The sequence below is a fragment of the Trachemys scripta genome, chromosome 3, assembly GCF_013100865.1.
Source record: "Trachemys scripta elegans isolate TJP31775 chromosome 3, CAS_Tse_1.0, whole genome shotgun sequence".
NCBI lineage: Eukaryota > Metazoa > Chordata > Testudines > Emydidae > Trachemys > Trachemys scripta.
The window spans coordinates 61,953,731-61,968,423 of record NC_048300.1 but is presented as its reverse complement, the minus strand read 5'-3'; the positions used below and the strand labels follow the sequence as shown (position 1 = coordinate 61,968,423).

The window sequence follows — 14,693 nt, the reverse complement described above, 5'->3', positions numbered from 1 at the left end:
CCAGGTAGAAGGCATTTTTTTGCGTTGGTCAGGGCAATGTTGAGGGGGGGTTTCCCCGCCCGGGTTTGGCTGTGGGCGGACAGGGGCCCCCCCCCCCCCCCCCCCCCACGCACGCCTGGGTATTGGATTATGTCAAAGACGCCAGGGTCAAGATCTGCACCTCCTGCCTTTGCCCGTTCTCACTCAGTGGTGACAATCACCAACGCTACCTTTACTGCTTGGGGGAAGCCCCACATCGCATTGAGGTGCAGTATCTGCTTCTCCTTCCCAAGCCATATACAGGAAGGCTGGGCTCCCTACCTCAAGAAGCATCTCATGGAGGTCACTGTCAGGCCACAGTCAGATCCAGGCTGAGGAACCTGCCCTGTACATTGGCCTGAGCAATCGAAGAGAATGCCTTCTACCGTGGCGCTCCAGCCTAATTCCGCTGGTACCAGTGCTATAGACCCCGTGCTGTGGTCTAGTCGTGATGCAAGAAAGCCTTTGCATAAGCATGACGGTAAGTCTTCCTCAAGGCCCAAGAAGGACACTGCATCCTCTACAAGTTTCAGACATGGAAAAGCAGCGTGTTCCAAGGTTCACAAACACGACACAAAGTTAAACAAAACACTGGACCCGCTGTACCCCTTCCGCTTACGCCTTCCGGATCAGCACCACCAAAGTTGAGGGAACCTTCAGTTCCAAGACAATCCTTTGTTCTGGCTTTGGTTCTGACTACAGAGCATGTGCTGCTGACAATGGAGAGTCTCAAGTCAGCACCCGGACCTCATGAACTCTTTGCCATGAAAGAGGTGAGGTCTCCACATCTCCCAGTGCACTCACCCCATAAGAGAATCCACCTCTCCTGCTTTGGACTTACCTTTTTTGGGTTATGTTCCTGACCACTCCCCTACGACTTATACGGTTCAGATGGCACTGCCATTCGAATAAGTTTCTGACTTCTTGGCATCGGAGGACTCAGACAGAACGCACAAGCCACCTCTTCTGTACCATCGTGATGACTATCGAAAGTTCCTGCCGTCTCAATGGCAATACTCTTTCCTCAGCACCGGAGTCTTTGGTATCCTGCTACATGGGGCCCTCTGCAGCAACCGCCAGATCTGCCTGGTTGGCCAGACTGGGAGTGTTGGCCCCAGTATCCGCCTTCGGAGCCTTCTCAATCCACCTGAGAGGAGTCCCTCATCTGATACCAGAGAAATTTCTCAGACTCCATTTTGTATCCCTGGCTTTCATTTTAAATAAGCATGAGTCACTCTGCCATTACAAGCTGTAGATCATATAGCACTAAAAATAGAATTGGCGGGAAAACCAAAGTAGGGGAAAGGTCAGCAAATTATAACTCTGAAGAAAACAACGGTTGCATGCTAAAAATAGAACTGACAGTTCGGAATGTTTGGAATGTTAACATGCATCCAAGAAAGATCTGACCAATATTAGCAGAAGTGTCTAGAAAGTTCTGATAGTATAAAAGTTCATGTGTCAGCGGGCAGAAGCCCAGAGGGGGTTAGGAACTGACAGTAAAGAAGAACTAGCAGCAGAAAGCAGCACTAGAGGGAGCCCTGTCCTGCCATTGGAATGCAGAGACATAGATTGGGATGCATAGGGAGGAGAGAAGAGAATGGTAGCAAAGAAGCAAATGAGAAGGCAGCAGCAGCAGAGGGAGTCCTGTGACTGAAGCAAAGTTATCAGACAGAATAGGCTTGTCAGTTAAAGTTATAGTCATACTGTCGGATGGCATGGTGTTAGTGTGTACTTTTGTCGGTGGTAATAAAGGTGTGTGTGTGTGTGTGTGTGTGTTGATTGTGGAGGGAATGTTTATATGTATGACCTAAAGAACTGTTATCAGTTGCTGTCAGCAGACTGTCCATCTGAAGCAGGGGGCAGCCACTTTGGATAATTTCAAACTGCAAGGCAATATGGTTTGGGGTGCTCTTTCACTTGTTATAACAGATTTGTGTTTTTATCACATTAATATTGTTACTGTGTTAGGGATTGTTTGCACCAATTAAAAGGTGCCTTGTTTTGGAAAAGAATACTACATGTAGCTGTCCGTCATTTATCGGAAGGCTGTGTCTGTATCCTCCAGGTATTTCCTTAGCCACCCTGGAGACCTGTACCTTAGGAGAATAGATTGGTGATAGGTGAGCTATTTTGGGGGTACCCTAAATCTGTTTTTGGGGTAGAAAATTGGCAAGCCAGCCAGGAGGAGCTTAGGGAAAGAAGACAATTGATTGACACAAGACAGTAGTGGTTATTTTCTGCATGGTCGTGACCGGTAAATTATCCTGAGTGGTCATGACAACCAAGAAATAGTGGTTGGGACTTCTAGTGGTCCTGTGAACATTTTCTCTTGTACATTCAGTAGCTAGATTCGTCTTTGTCTGTGATTTACGATATAGGATTACAGACCAGTGGGTCTGGGAGGTGAAGGACCATAGACACAATCCCACAAGCAAGAAGGTAGAAACTAGGGTCGCAATCTATGTTCCTGCCATAGTCTGTGAGTTACACTAGGGAACTTAGGACTCCAGTATTATTACCTTGCTATGTGTGTCTAATAACATCTAAATGACAGCAAAGAAAGGAGAATCAAGTACTATTAAGGGTAGGCTATTAGGAAAAGGGTTGGAGAATTTTGTTTTAACATATGGGAATGGTCCCTGGAAGCCTGGTGCTTTTATTGGACCTAGTGCATATGAGCAGTTATGTAGGCAATGGGAGCTCCAAAGAAAAAGGCTGGTTTACAAATGGTAGCAATGGTTTTAGAAACAAAAGTACAGGAGTTAGTTGAGGAAAGGGGGAAAGACCTATACCTTGGGAGAATAGGCTATCTTAAAAGCAGAAGTTGATATTCTGAGAACAGAGGCTGACACTTTAAGAGATACTACTTTAATGCAGGAAGCTCATGCTGCAGCCACACAGAAGGAATTAGCTGATTCAAAGGTAGAGGCTGAAATTCTGAGAACCACTGTGCTGGTATAGTCTACCCAGATGGATATGTTGCAGAAGGAATTGAATAGTTAAGGAATACAGAAGTCAGAGGATTCAGAAAGGTTGGGAGATTCCCTAGATCAGAATCAGCAGCTCCAGCAGCAACTGGATTATTGTTTTAGGGAGAAGGCTCAGCTTGAGGCTGAGAATTCCACACTGCAAGTGAATACTTTAAAGGATGTGCCGCAGATTGAAAAGCTGTAGCACACTTGTGATAAGCAACGGCAGAAAATTAAGATATTAAAGGAGCAAGATTGTTGCTTCAGGGAAAAGCATACTGCCACACTGGCAGCAGTAGCTGTAGTTCTGGAGACTCAGGACCAGCAGACCGTGACTGACCATGCACATTGCCAGAAGAAGATGGCTTGCTTGCAGAGGGAGATGCAGGCTTTGCAGGTGGTTAATAAAGTGGCTCAGGGAAGTAATGCTGTGATGAGCATTGAGAAAGCTATGCTCATAAGTTTGAAGGAAAGGAACAAGGTTAGCCCTGGTATTAGTCCAGAGAAGTTTTCTGAATTCCCCTATGGAGGTAAAGTGGTGAAGTCTTTCTTTCCAGGAGGGAATTCTGTGATGTGCTTTCCTGAAAAGAAACAACAGTTAAAGGCTGAAGGGACATTGGTTTTGGAATTAGGCATGGCAATGGAAGTAGCGGTGGCATCTAATAATTCAGGTGCTGCTGTTGATAATGTAGGAAAAGCTGTATGTAAAATACAAAAGGAAGGATGTCTACTGCTGAGAAAGAAGATTGAAAAGGTATCAGTAGTGACCTTTTCTAATAGTGGTCCTCAGGGAAAAAGAGGACCAGCAAGGTAGACAGAATGGGGGAAAATGAAATAAAAAGGAAGGCCAAGGTAGAAATTTTAGTAGGAGACAGTGGAGGCCCTCTGACTCACTGAGGAGTTTAGTTTGGAAGTGGCTATTGCAATATGAGAGAAGGGACCAAATTGACAGATGACATACTGCAGAGCTGTTCAGAAAACTAGCGGACTAGGCGGGAGCTGTACCCACATCTCCCCCGCCTTCCAAAAGTTCACTATAGGGAAGCCAGGTGCTCCTAATCTCCCCAGTTTCAGCACAAGATCCTGCTGGTTTAGGGGCACATTTAGATCGGGTTACCTGGGGAAGACATGCCATTTAATAAGGGAGCATTCAGACAAGATATGCTGATACACAGGTGCCACTTATTCATTAATTAAGTACTAAGAAATAAGACTTGTTTCTATCCCCAGTAACAGTAAAAAAAATTACAGGGAGTCATAGTAGAACACCAGAGCACAAATAATGCAGCTGTCTGGTCTGAAAAGCAGACAGAAAAACTTGGAGATTAAACAATTGATTTTAGACCACTTAACAAGGTGACACCTATCACTGCCCCAGGTCATGGCATCCATAGCTGGAGGAGCTCCGTAGTTTACAGTGATTCTTCCCAATTGAAGCAATGGAAAAGAGTTATTAATGTGTATAACTGTTTAGAAATAAGATTACCTAGTAACTAGGGATGTCAAGCAATTTAAAAAATTAATCGCGATTAATCATGTTGTTAAACAATAATAGAATACCATTTATTTAAATATTTTTGATGTTTTCTACATTTTCAAATATATGATTTCAATTACAACACAGAATACAAAGTGTACAATGCTCACTTTATATTTATTTTTGATTACAAGTATTTGCACTGTAAAAAAAACAAAAGAAATAGTATTTTTCAATTCACCTAATACAAGTAGTGTAGTGCAATCTCTTTATCATGAAAGTTAAACTTAAAAATGTAGAATTATGTAAAAAAAAAAAACAAAAAAACACCCTGCATTCAAAAATAAAGTTTTACCACCCACCTCCTGCACAAAGTGGTGAAGTCTTTGTGTTCAGAACTCCTCAGTTCTTTCATCAGGGAACTCTACAAGCATCCTCGTAAGAGTCAGAAGACCAATGGTCCCATCCTCCTGGTTTGCCCATGCAGTCTTCAACACCACACACTCAATCTTCGCATAAGCAGTATTTGAGTGCATCTAGAGAGCCGTCAACTGCCTTGCATCCTATCATACGTACAACTTTCCCCGTTTGGGGGACATCTAGCACTCTTTTTACCAGCTCGGAATGCAATAACAATAGACAAGTGGGTCCTGGATGTCATTCGACATGGCTATATGATCGAGTTCATGATGCTACCTCATCCACATGCCTCATCCCGTCCTGCTTCCAGGACCACTCTTATGACAGTATGCTCACCCTAGAGGTAGACTCCCTACTGCAAAGGGGATTGATAGAGCCTGTTCCTATGGCATTTCAAGGTGCAGGGTTCCATTCCACTTATTTCCTGGTGCCCAAGAAGAAGGGAGGATGGAGACCAGTCTTAGATCTCTGTCGTCTCAGCCACTTCATATGTAAACCAAAGTTTCATATGGCAACCTTTGTAGCCATTATACTCTCAATAGAAAGAGAGATGTGGTTTATGGATCTTGATATGCAAGACACTTGTTTCCATTGAGATATCCATCCTACCCACAGACAGTTCTTGAGATTTACGGTAGGCCCAAGACACTTCAGAGTTATACCATTCGGACTCACCACTGCTCCACAGGTCTTCACTGTTGTCAAGGGGCTCTTATCTCAATAACTGGATGCTACAGTGTGATCCAGACAAGAGGCTCAAGCCTAGACCTCTTTGCTGCTCCTACTCCTTTCCTCCCTGGGGTGAGCGTATCCCACGCAGTCCATATAGTACTTCAGGGCACATAATGATGTGGTCTAGGCACATGGCTACATACCAGAGGATAGATTTCAGGCCTTGCAAGCACTGATTACCACAGTGGCCACCAGTACTTCTGTTCCAGCCAGAGCTTGCCTTTCCCTTCTTGGCCATGTGGCAGCATGCATGTACGTCACTGCCTTCACTCATCTCCGCTTCTGATGCCTACAGCTGTTGCTCAAGAGAGCCTATTATCCCACACACCATTCCATGGACCTCTTACTAACAGTTTCCCCTGAGGTTCTCTGTTCCCTTCGATGGTGGATGGATCCAGCTCAGGTTTTCACCAGGATACCCTTTTTCCATCTTCTCCAAGCATGACAATCATCACAGATGCATTGCTCAACGGCTGGGGTGCCCACATAGGCAAACTCATGACACAAGGAACTTAAACTGCTCTTTGCATGGTAAGGACAGCATGTCATGCATTTCTCCCATCCATTCACTCCTGTCATGTCATTCTTATCATGTCAGACAACAATACCACCATTTACTACATAAACAAAAAAGGGGACACGAGGTCACCAGCGCTTTGTGCGGAAGCAGTTCATCTCTGGGACTGATGCCTTACCCACAAGATCCTGTTGTCAGCGGCCTGTCTTCTGGGGACTCAGAACATGATTGCAGACTCTCTCAGCAGGAAATTTGTGGCCGACCATGAATGGGAGTTACACAACTTTGTGATTGCCATCATTTTCGACTGCTGGAGGACTCTGACCAGAGGCCTCTTTGCCTCCAGCACCAATAGCAAATACATCCAGTACTGCTCCTGGGGAGGGCTCGGCACCCTTTCCCAAGGCAATGCCCTAGTTATCCACTGATCGTACCAGATCAGTAATGCCTTTCCTCCCCTACCACTCCTGCTGTGTATCCTATACGAGATCAGATGGGGGAGTGGGGGAACTACAGTCATCCTGATCGCCCTGTTCTGGCCTCACCAATTCTGGTTTTCCCTTCTTTTCTGTGTGTCTACATGTCCCCTGCTTCCGCTCCCAGCTTTTCTGGAACTGCTCATGCAGCATAACGGCAGGATCAGACATCCCAATCCGCACACCCTTCACCTGAGAGCTTGGTTTTTGGATGGGCATCTTCGTTAGAATGGGAATGTTCGTTGGCAGTACAGGATGTCCTCTCAAGTAGCAGGAAAGAGTCCACAAGGCAGTCCTATTGGGCCAAGTGGAATCATTTCACCTCCTGGGCCCAGCAGAAGAGTCTTGCCCCTGAAGCCATGGGCATTCCTCTTCTCTTGGACTATCTCCTGTCCCTGAAGGAGTCAGGACTCACTCTCAACTCTGTCAAGATGCTGTGACGTTATGAGTGTAATATAATATTTCATTGGAAGGTGACAGGGCCAGAAAGAGTTAATTAACTCACAGACTGACCTGACCTATGGGTGAGCCTTAAGGACTGGTTAGGAAGATATGTAAATGAATAGAGCTTTGAAATGCAAGTCTGCATTGTTAGAGATCTCAAGGGTAGATGTTTGCTCAGGTCTTGTGATGTAAGCAAACAAGTCTTGTCTATTGCTATAACTTTAATTCAAAGATCAAAAAAGGAATATTAACATTTATGATACTTGAGTGAAATAGTATTATTGTCTATATGTCTCTTTGAAGGTTGTGGTAACCTGTATCTGAACTGTTTAATGGATAAATTATCCTGTGCCATGATGTTTAGAAGAAGGAAAGTTGAGCCTATTGTTTTCTCAGGCCAAAAGGCTGCTGGAAATGTATAAAAACCTTGGGACACGATCCTTCTGCATCTCAGATCTGCTTTGGGTTTCAAGAGGGGGAAACCTTAAGCCACAAGGATTGAGATCCCCAGTCATTGACTGGAGCCACCCTGAATATGGACATTGGACTATAACCTATGGACTATATCTAAAACGACTTTTGGCAACTACAAGCTCACCTCTGCTATGTGTCTGAACCTCAAGAATTGAATTCAAGTCTGTATGTATATTGATCTTTTAATCAACACACTCTCTTTTCTTGTTTAATAAATTTTAGCTTAGTTAATAAGAATTGACTATAGCATGTATTTTGGGTAAGATCTAAGTTATAATTGGACCTGGGTTGTGGCTGATCCTTTGGGATTGGAAGAACCTTTTCTTTTATATGATGAGATAAGATTTTCAGTAATCATCATCATATCTGACAGGTATGCTGGGCGGAGGCCTGAGGCTGGGCACTTTAAGGGAACTGCGTTGTTTGGACTTCTGAGTAACCAATGAGGTATGATAGAAGCTACTTTGTGCTGGGTTGGTAAATCTAAGTATTAGAACGGTTTGTCGGCCCCGTTTTGTTTGCAGTTCACCCTGATTGAGTGACCTCAGTTGGCTCCCACGGGCAGCACTGTCACAGATGCACATAGCAGAAATTAGTGCTTTCCACCCCCATTTGGAAAGGCACTCTGTCTTTACACACCCCTTGTCTACAAAGTTTCGGAAGGACCTCCTACAAACTTATCCTTCCGTTCAACGCACTGCTCCCCAGTGGGATCTCAACTTTGTCCTCACAACATTGATGAAATTACCCTTTGAACCACTAGCCTCCAGCTCCCTGTCTCTCCTCTTCATGAAGGTCACCTTCCTAGTCAGCTATTATTTCTGCGAGAAGAGTATTCGAACTGGAGCCCTCATTTACCACATTCCATAAGGATAAAGTTTCCCTGCACTTGCGTCCCCAGTTTCTGCCAAAGGTTGTATCCCATTTTCATCTCAACCAACCCACACACTTGCTTGCTTTCTGAAGCCACACACCTCAGTGGAGGAACAGTGCCTTCATTCAATCAACATCTGCGGGACCCTGGCCTACCTGCAGAGGACAAGATCATTCAGGAAGTCTCCTAGTCTCTTTATCGCTATAGCAGAAAGGATTAAGGGGCAAGCAATCTCTGCTCAAAGTATTTCTAAGTGGATTTCAGGATGTATTACACACAGCTATCTGTTATTGGAAGACCCCGCCCCTCCCCTTGGTGTATACCTTCTCTTCCCAGTACACCTCGGTGCAAGACTCTGCGATGGATGCCCTGTTCAGCATGGCTGTTCTTCGTTCCACAGTTCCATCATCTTCCTTCTCACTATGTACCGCTTGTTAATCAGTCTCAGTGGAATACAGTAGGGACCATCACTCAAAGAAGATGATGAGGTTACTTACCTGTAACTGGAGGTTCTTCAAGATGTGTAGTCCCTATCTGTATTCCAATCCCGCCCTCCTTCCCCTCTGCTGTGGATGTCTTGGTTCGCAGTGGAGAAGGAACTGAGAGTGTGGTTGTTTCACCCTGCCCTTCATCGCCTTGGATGTAACCATGAGACAGAGCAAGGGCACATGTGCAGACCAGCAGACACTACTATTTTCAAAATCTCCAGCTCCAGATGTATGGCATATGCATATAAGCCTCAGTAGAATACAGATAGGGACCACATATCTTGAAGAACCTCTAGTTACAGGGAAGTAGCCTCCTCTTGTAAATATGAGGTATTGTCAGAGGCTGAGGTGTCAAAAGTAGTAGTGCTGGAATATATTGAAAAATTAAGCAGTATCACTTGCCAGTTAAGGATCATATCGTATATCCAAGAATTCTGAAGGAATTTAGGAACGAGGTGGTTGAGCTGTTAACGAAAATCGGCAATCTTATTAAAATTAGCTTCTATCCTGGAGTATAGTAAATGCATCTATTTTTAAAAGAGTACATGAGGTGATAGTGAGACTTATAGACTAATAAGCCTTACAACAGTACTGGGTAAATTGGCTGAAATGGAAATTACAAATTTAAAAAATAGAAATAGAATTCTATAGCACCTGGATTATCTTGTTATGATGAGAACTAACCAACACAGCTTCTGCAAAGTAAAATCATGCCTCAGTAATCACTCAGAATTCTCTGAATGTGCCCAAAAAATCAGCACACCCATCTAGACATCTGTGTACTAGTGAAGTGTGTGGTGTGGTGTGGTGTGTTTTCTCGTAGAGAAATATGAGGTCAGGGTTAAGGTTTTGCTTTATAGTGAAATCTTAAGGAATGTGGTGTATACATAGTGTATGTGTTGGCGGTATATGGGACTTTTTTTTTTTTTTTTATAGAATGGTAGGGTCTGTCAATACAAGTAGTGAGTATGACTGATGAAGGAATCCTAAAATATATCTTAACTGGACATATCCTTGTTTATGGTTTTGTTTTCTCCTTAAGCATACTTACCATTTTTAATCAAGTTTTCTCTTTGTGGGATGTTATGTTCAAAAAGTTTTATGACAGCTGTTCAGTGTTCTGATTAACTGTTGGATTTATACTTACAGGCTATCATTATGGTGTTAAATGTTTCCTCCCCAACCCCTTTGCTTTGACTTTTAGTGGCAATAAAGTGCAGTAAAAACAAATCTAATCACCAGGAAGCTTTGCAGATACTTTCTTCAGCTCGACTCAACCTGCGTGGATTGACATCCAAAGCAAAGGTGAGATTGGTTTAGAAATATCTCAGAGGAAAAGTCTCTATGACTTTATCTCTAGTTCTGATCCCCCAGCCCACCTCCTAAATAGAAGACAATTATAGATCAGATAATGCCGATGAATCACATTACATTATCGAGGGATGCTTATTTCTGCTTAGTTAAGGGTCACTATTATAAGCCAAATTTTTCTCTCCCCAGCTTTGCCTAAACCAAACCAATTATCCTGAAATTTCACAGGCCAATTCTTAGCTCACGTTAGAATTTTATTGGAAAATGTCACGCAAACTGGCACAGGTGGTTTGGAAGATTGGAAGGTTTCAGAAATTGAGTTACGTTTTACTTCTGGGTTATTTTCCATATGTGGATAACATGAGAAGAATGCCAGGCAGGAAACCATTCTGGGAGCAGGGGTTGTGGGAGACGATCTGAGAAGCACTGGGCTCCAGCTCTGCACAGATGGCAAAATCTGCCAGAATTATTGTGACTCGGCATTATTAAATATTTTTTTAAATTCCTAGGCAAAATATTTTAAACTGTAGTTAGGTGTAAACAAACATAACACTAAGCTTTTTTGAAAATGCCATAAAAATGTGACAATTCAAAAATAAAATTGAAAATTTGTAGCTATGCAGTCATCCTTAATTCTGTCCCTGTACAACCATCAACATTCTATCTTTCACTCTTCCTTCCCTTCACTGTACTGTGTAAGGTGTACTCATTTTTTAACTAAGGCCTGCTCCTGAATATATTTTTGTTGAATAAAAATTAATGTTCCTATCTGATTTTTAAGATAGTTTCATCCTGTGTCTGTATTTAGGCAGCGTGTATAGAATGTGAATTACAGAGCATAGGTTTTATATACATTATAAACTTGGCTAAACTTGGTTCTCACCATTTAAGTACTGTAATTTAAGGATCTGGGCCTAGGAAGTTTGTATCTCTAGATATGCTGACTCCATGACTAATGGCATTTGTTTAAATGCTGACTCCAGGACCTCTTGGGAATACTGGTAAATTATTGCCGTTTGTGTGTTCTGTTTTGATTCAGTAAATAGTAAAGGACTGTATGTCTATTCTTTAGACTGAGTATGACTCTTGAAAGGAGGCAGGAGTCCCTGGCATGAGCGATGTAAACACAAGTCCAGGTGGTTTAAATCATTCTGTATGGTGCAATCTTTGGAAAATTAAGAATCAGAGTCTAGTAAAATGTGTTCTTAATTCCAAAAGTTACTGATGAAATGGACTTGTATGTTCCTGGCAGATAAGGGTGTCTAAGTTTCTGGCCGTTCTAAGAGAAGTGAAATGGGCAGGATTAAGTTGCTTGGGTGATCTGAATTGACTTTTCTGTATGTTCCAATTTTTTGTCTTAAATTTTAAACTTCACAGTGCACTTCCAAAGTTGTTTGTGTTTTGTTTAAATACTATCCCCTTCGAAAGTTTAGTGTTATACATGTCTGCTCAGCAGTAACTCCAATATAGCCATTTTTTCACCTGGTTCTTGTATTTAGTTTGAGGACTCAGTGTTTGGGGGTTTTTTTAAACAAAGGAACAAAGTACTGTTCTTTCAAGGTACTAAGAATGATCTTAGGTCTTAGACTAGTGACTTGTTCTTCAGAAGAAAAGAAAGAGCAGAGAAAATAATTAAAGATCAAATTCTAAAACTTCCTGACTAGTAGAGGTGATATGAACAAATCAGTACAGTTTCTATTAAAGTAAATCATGCATATCTAGTTGATTAGTCTAGTTGACTAGTTCTTTAATAACGTTAAGAAAGTAGTGGATTAAAAAAAAATGTCAGTGTAATGTAAATAATGCTGAGCCAGTGTAAATTGACTAGCTGCATTACACAGAAAGGATCTAATTTGCCTGCCAAATTCCTAGTTTGAGTTCGCTGGGCTGAGTGTCCAAAAAAATCGTATGTGTAGTTGTTAAAATGAGCAAATCTATATTTCTGTAAGAAGGATTTCTTTGTTCAGTGGCAAAGCGCTTGTGAAACAAGTTGGTGACTCTTGTTCAGATCTCCATAGCATACTTGTGTTTATATGTCCATCTTATTTTCTTATATTTTGATGGTGGTGGTGACATATATATCCCATAGCAATCCTTATACCCTTCGTTAGTTTTTATCCTATCTAAATGTAGGCTTCATTCTGTCTTTTAGTCATTGAGTTTGACAAAGTGAATCACTCTACACACTTCCTTTGGATCAAAAACATGACATTTATGGCCAGATTTCCCTTTTGATTACAAGCATGACATTTCTTCTGCCACCATATTCATGCTAAGTGGTACCTCACTCCTCAAATAGTCCCATACATTTCAATGAGACTAACTTGAGGAAAGCAACATGACTAAGCGTAGCAGAATCTGGCTGTCAGGTAGCATTGTCTTTTAGTGGACAGTACAAAGGAGTGACTCCGAAAGTCTTGAGATCTAATCCCAATTTTAGTACTAACATGTTGTATGACTTTAGGCCAGGGATCGGCAACCTTTGGCACATGGCCTGTCAGGAAAATCCACTGGTGGGCCGGGACTGTTTCTTTACCTGCAGTGTCCGACGGTTCAGACGATCGCAGCTCCCCCTGGCAGCTCCCAATGGGGGCTGCGGGAAGCAGCAGCCAGCAATTCCCTTGGCCCATGCCACTTCCTGCAGCCCCCTTTGGCCTGGAACGGCAAGCTGCAGCCCGTGGTAGCTGCGATCGGCCGAATCTGCGGACGCTGCAGGTAAACAAACTGTCCCGGCCCGCCATCAGATCTCCCTGATGGGCCGCATGCCAAAGGTTGCCGATCCCTGCTTTAGGCAAATCATTTAACCTCTCTGCCTCACTTTTCCTATATGTAAAGGAAGAATTGCAGTATTTTACAGGATTTATTGACAGTGAAGTTTTAAAAATATAAATCACTGTATAAGTGCTTAGCATTATTATTACACTTCAGCTTCTTGTTTTCTGTTGATTGAGTTAATTATTGACAGATGCCTGCAGCCACCCACTCATGTTCTGACATCAAATGTGACAACATGTTTATTTTGGCAATCTGGAACAAATTATATACAGTATAACATACTAGGAAAAATTACCAAGTCACTTAAAATACAGAACAACTACTTCTTTACCAAACAGATCAGTCCACACAACAGTGTTGTGTGAACTTCAGTGTGAAGGGAGGGTCTGATCCTGCTTACTGAGTTTAATGGCAAAACTTCTTAGATTTTATTAGTGGCAGGAGTGGGCCTTAAAAGAAGCCCGGCTTTCCTTGGCAGACTGGAGAACGTCAGGAGTACTGAAAAGGAAACACGCTCTGAGTCTGAGAAGAGAGTGATAGTCATTCACTTCTATGTGTGCCTTCTGTTTGTTCACCACAAAGTGGCATTGGTGGGTCAAGTTAAGATGAGAGAGACAACCATGGATGCAAAAAAAAAAAAAAAGAGAGAGAGCGAGAGAGAGAGAGATCAGAGATCATGATATGCAAATTGGGGACTTTAATTCTGTTTGTAGGATGATCTCACTGCATCTAGTTTAGATTATGATGACTGTAAATATAATTAAATATTGTTTTTGTGTTTATTATGCAGCAACTTTTTGCCGATGCAACAAGCAGTGAGGTTTCCAGTGAATTGGTTGATGAAGTAACAGCTATGGACAGCATGATTGCTGAACTGCAAGAAATGAGCAACCAGCTGAGGAATCAGTGCTGAGATAAAAATAAGATTTCCTAGAAGGAAGACAACGATGACATACTTTATTTGCTCCAGTTTCTGCTGACAACAACTGTAACACACAACACACATTTTTAATAAATGTTTTCCTGTACAACGTTGATGTCCTTACAGTCAGATTCCCTAAGCTTCTAAACTGCTTTTAAGGTCATGTCTACTAAATCTCTTAAAATTGTGTGTCTGCTTCTGTAGGGCCTGAGTTTTCTGGAATAAAACCAATTGTATTTATAAGGCATTTATTTAGGATTAGTTCTGCCTGAGTGCATTATATAATTGGCTCCAGGATATAGCTGTACACTGCTGCAGAGTGGAGAGAGTAAGCGATCCCAGTGATGTTATAGCATAGGAGGAAATGCAAAATGATTTAGATCTTGTCTTAATTGGGAAAAGGGGAAAGGCGAGACATAGGAAAAATTCTAGTTTGTTACGTTTTTTTATTTTCTGTTATCTCAAGCAAATGTCGTGTTGTCCAAGTAGCTGGGTACTTGCAAGGTGAATATTTAATGACAAGTTATTAAATTAAAAATATAGTGATGGACACAGCAGTATTCAACTTGCATCATTTAAAGTAGAGGCCATGAGATCTGTAGGGAGACTTACGAAACTCAACCACCAGTTTTTTTTTGTTTTGTTTTGTATTTTTTTAAGAATATCTATCTTTTGGTACAATCTGGTTTATTTCAAAAGAAGAAAAAAATGCTTTTTAGAATTATTTTTGAGTCCTAGCACTAAATCATCTCTGGAAGGAAAGTTTTAGCACTATCAGGGAGGTGTGAAATCC

General features: G+C 42.2%; 1 protein-coding gene across 4 annotated transcripts in view; it reads left to right on the top strand.

The window, feature by feature from the left end:
- The window catches only part of TTC27 (tetratricopeptide repeat domain 27), a 170,283-nt gene extending 155,833 nt beyond the window's left edge, over window positions 1–14,450 (top strand). For 2 of the 4 annotated variants that reach the window (XM_034764918.1, XM_034764916.1), the window contains 2 exons: window positions 10,097–10,197; window positions 13,769–14,450. In XM_034764918.1, the coding sequence (XP_034620809.1) occupies window positions 10,097–10,197; window positions 13,769–13,891 (224 nt within the window). In that variant the 3' untranslated portion in view covers window positions 13,892–14,450. Of the gene's footprint in view, window positions 1–7,359; window positions 7,510–10,096; window positions 10,198–13,768 lie in introns of those variants that run through there. The other 2 variants (XM_034764919.1, XM_034764917.1) reach the window with 2 other exon arrangements.
- The last annotated feature ends 243 nt before the right edge of the window (window positions 14,451–14,693 follow it).